Source organism: Fulmarus glacialis, unplaced genomic scaffold (genome assembly GCF_000690835.1).
Source record: "Fulmarus glacialis isolate BGI_N327 unplaced genomic scaffold, ASM69083v1 scaffold22271, whole genome shotgun sequence".
Classification (NCBI taxonomy): domain Eukaryota; kingdom Metazoa; phylum Chordata; class Aves; order Procellariiformes; family Procellariidae; genus Fulmarus; species Fulmarus glacialis.
In genome coordinates this window covers 4,170-7,774 of record NW_009192467.1, presented here as the reverse complement: position 1 = coordinate 7,774, position 3,605 = coordinate 4,170, and the positions used below count along the sequence as shown (strand labels likewise).

General features: G+C 55.3%; 1 protein-coding gene across 1 annotated transcript in view; it reads left to right on the top strand.

Annotated features, from left to right (window-relative positions):
• Positions 1–544: 544 nt before the first annotated feature.
• The window catches only part of LOC104083578 (F-box/WD repeat-containing protein 7-like), a gene marked incomplete at its 3' end in the record, with an annotated part of 6,255 nt that continues 3,194 nt past the window's right edge, over positions 545–3,605 (top strand). The window contains exons 1-2 of the mRNA XM_009587094.1: positions 545–631; positions 3,259–3,561. Coding sequence (XP_009585389.1) covers positions 545–631; positions 3,259–3,561 — 390 coding nt within the window. The remainder of the gene's footprint in view (positions 632–3,258; positions 3,562–3,605) is intronic.

Here is a 3,605-nt window from a genome sequence, read left to right as displayed (position 1 = left end):
TGACTGTGTGGGCCAGGGAATGCTCCCGGTCCTGGTACTAGTCAGCTGGAAGGCACGATTCCTCTTTCTCAGCTTTTAGCCTTTGCTTTTGGGCCGCTGCTCCCCTTGTGAGTAGCAGCTCTGGTGCTGTTGCCTGTTCCTTGCAGGCATTGCAGTTATTGCTCAGGGCAGGGAAAGTTTGTGGAAACAGGAGGAATTACATGGGAGTGGCTGTTTTGGGCAGAAGACATCCCTTACCTTGGATGGGAGCAAGGACTTGCAGTACAAAGGTGTCCCCCGACCCTCTTTCCCCTGAAGGCCTGAAGGGAGCTGGTGGTTGTAAGTGAGATGCAAGCTGGTAGGTCTGGACCGGCCAGGAAGGAGAGCCTGTCTGAGGAGGGTGTGAGTAAGCCTGGTCCTGCTTTGGGGCTGGTCCCTGGGTTTCTCAGCTCCATATCAAATCTTGCTTCTCTTCTCACAGGAACTGAAGGGCTTCAACTCACTCGATGATCTTCTCCATGTCAAAGGCATCACCACTCGCATCTTGGAGCTGAACAGTCAGCGGATGACTTGCAGGAGGAGGCCAAGCAGTGAGGAAGCTGCGAGGGTGAGCCCTGGTCTGCAGGGGGACAGTAAAGCTCCTGTGCCTCAGGTAGGAAAAGAAAGGTGGGGTTCCCCTGCCTACCTGGTACGGAGGTGATCCTCCCTCCAGCAGTGCAGGAATTAGGGAGGGGGGTCTCGTGCTGGGAGAGGTGGTAGCTGGTACAGGGACGGAGGAAGTTTACGGGAGAGGAGACATATCTGCTTTGGGCACTGGAACAGGGATGCCCAAGGAATGCTGCGCCCTTTCAAACTGTCCGCAGCCTCCCTGTAAGGTGGCAGCTTGCTTCGGGGAGCATCCTGACGGAGAGGCTGAGATACTCCGGGCCGAGCTGGCTTTGTGGTGTCCTGCTGGAGGCTGCAGTGACCGCCTGAGCCTTGCCAGGAGCTGCTCTGGCCACTGTGGTGTCTGCCCCAGCATAGAAACAATGCTCTGACTCCAGAGGACACTCATGGCTTCCTGCTGCCTCCCCTGCCCCAGAGCAGCTAGCCATCTGTAGGTCTCCTGCAGATAGTTGTTAAGTTCCACTAATTGTTCGTCGCTGGAGGCCAGAACTGGGTGTGGAGAGAGATTCTTTCCCTGGACCGACAGCTGAGGAGGCCGGAGTCCATGTCTCTTGCCAAGCTCTCTACCCTGTTGTCCTCCTTGGCTGCAGAGAGCGGCGGCCAGTGCGCCAGTGCGCTGCCCGCTTGGGCTGGCATGCACCCAGCTCGGCGCTGGGGACTTCTTCAGGAGTGCGTCTTCCTGTGGTGCTGTCTGTGGGGCTGAGGAAATTCACTCGCCAAGCTCTCGAGCGTGCTGTGCGGGCAGGGGAGGATGGTTGTTGGAAGGTGTTTTACTGCCAGATGTCAGCCGCTGTTCTGCCCCCGTGCTGCCCCAGGAGCATCGTCCCGAGGTTTGTTATCATCCAGGACCTAGATGTGACCCCCAGTTCTAGATGCTAGAGGAAGTGCTTGAGAGCCCTGGGTTCAGTGCTCCCTCCTGAAGAGGTGTGTCCAGAGGTGTGTCGTGCCTTCTCATCTGGCCACTGCCTCTCCGACCGAGAGTCCAACCCCGTTCCAAGCCCACCTGCCAAACAGGGTCCAGTCTAACTGGGTGGCGTGAAGAAGTGACCTGCCTCTGATCTGGGGAATCTGTGCAGGCTTAAGCGCATGTGCACTGAGGCCTAATTTCTAAGTGTCCTTGCTACCTACCCAAGTGTCAGTCTTGAAACGTAATCAGAAAAGATTTTATCTACTTCCATATTATGAATAAAACAAATACTGACTACTGTGGTTTTCCACACACCCCCTTATGGGTCTGCACTAGGCCCGTCAGCAGAAAATCTGCAGTTTCCCATTAGCAGGTACATTTTGAGATCTGTTCACTGGCTCTTTCTTGATCTAAGCCATCTCATTCAACAACCCTTTAGAGGCTGTGGCATGCCAGTGTTTTCATCAGAAGCCTGTGCCCTGGTTAAACGCTTGGAAGTGTATGAGTACGTCTCATCGATGTGATTTATGTAATTGCTTTCTTTAACCAAATGTAACACTTCAAGGAATAAACTCGACTTTATTTGAAAAGACCTATTTTCATAAAGTCTCATCAGCTGGTACAAAACATGTCCCTGTCACTTATCTTTTACTCGCTGAATCCTGCACCAGCCTCTCTATTACCAGATGTCAGGCTGTGTAAAGACTCGTTTTTCTCTTGCCTTCCTCAGTTTTGGCACAACTTTCACACTCTCCTGGTCTTTGCAGTTTCTCCTGTATTCCAAGATTTACCAAAAATAACTGCTGTGGGCCAGTGATCTCCTGTACTGCTCTCTAGGACTCTTAGGTGCAAGTTATCCTGGGCAGCTGGTTGAGGTGTTCTATTGGTGTATTGGAAAACAGTTCCTCATTCCCATGTGATACAGGGGCGTTGTTCTGTTTCCTCCAAGTGATTGCTGAATGCTTCTGCTTTTTTTTTTTTTTTTTTTTTTTTTTGCGGTGTTATTCACAGTGCTGCTTTCCAGGGGGAGGAAGGGTGCAGGTGGCGTTAGACGGACACACACTACTCGCAACCTCTCGAATAATCGTTGCTCCTGGTCAGATTGGCTGGAGGGCGAAGGGACCGCCGCACCGTGCTGAAGGCTGCAATGCAGCGTGCCCCTCCTTTCTGATGCTGGGGTCCTGCCCGGGCACGGCAGCCCACACGTGCAGCGGCTCTGCTCCCTGCTTTGGCAAACGAAGGGCAGAGGGCTGTTCCCAGCTGCAGGGGAGATGGCTCGCTGTGCAGAGGTGGAGCTGGTGCTAGCGGGTTTGGTATTGTTCCTGATGCTCCTGCAGTGTTTGTGTTTTCTGCTCAGTCACAGAGTTGCCGGCCGCCACGTTATTTGGTCGCGTTGCAGCTGTGCTTCCCTGTGGGGCTGGGAGGTGACCTGTCTCCAGATCGGGCTTGGCCTAAGCTGCCCCGTGACTCCAGAGAGCACCTTAGCTCAGTAGTCTGCTCCCTCTTCCCGTCTTTGGCTCTGCTTAGCTCACCAGCCCCTCTTTCGTACTGCAGAGGGAAGCCCTTGTATTCCTCGGGCCATCGCTCTGACTGGCAGCCCCCCCAGCTCCCCAGCGTGTCCCCCAGCCCGGGCCCCAGGGCACTCTGAGAGCTGGGGTGCAGAGCTGCAGCAAACAGACCTGACCCTGCCTCTCCCTGTATTATAGGTGGTGGCTGAGGAGGAGGATGTTTCGGAAACCTGGGAGCCGGAGCGCTCTGGGAAAGGGAGCCCAGGGTCAGGACCGGAGGCTGATGGCTCCAGTGGGCGGGGGGCACAGGAGCCAGTCAGCTCCACAGTCTGCGGGGAGCAGGAGGAGGAGGAAGAGGAAGAAGAGGAAGAGGGGAGCTGCTACAGCGAGGAAGGGGAGGATGGCAGCAACGTGTACTTCTATTACACCATTGGAGAGCGCTGGATAGACTACCTGCAGCGGACAGAGGATGGCGGTCTCCTCCGTCACGTGCGGCCCAAGGTAACCCTGCTGGGAGGGCAGCCCCAGGCAAGGGCTTTGCCCCA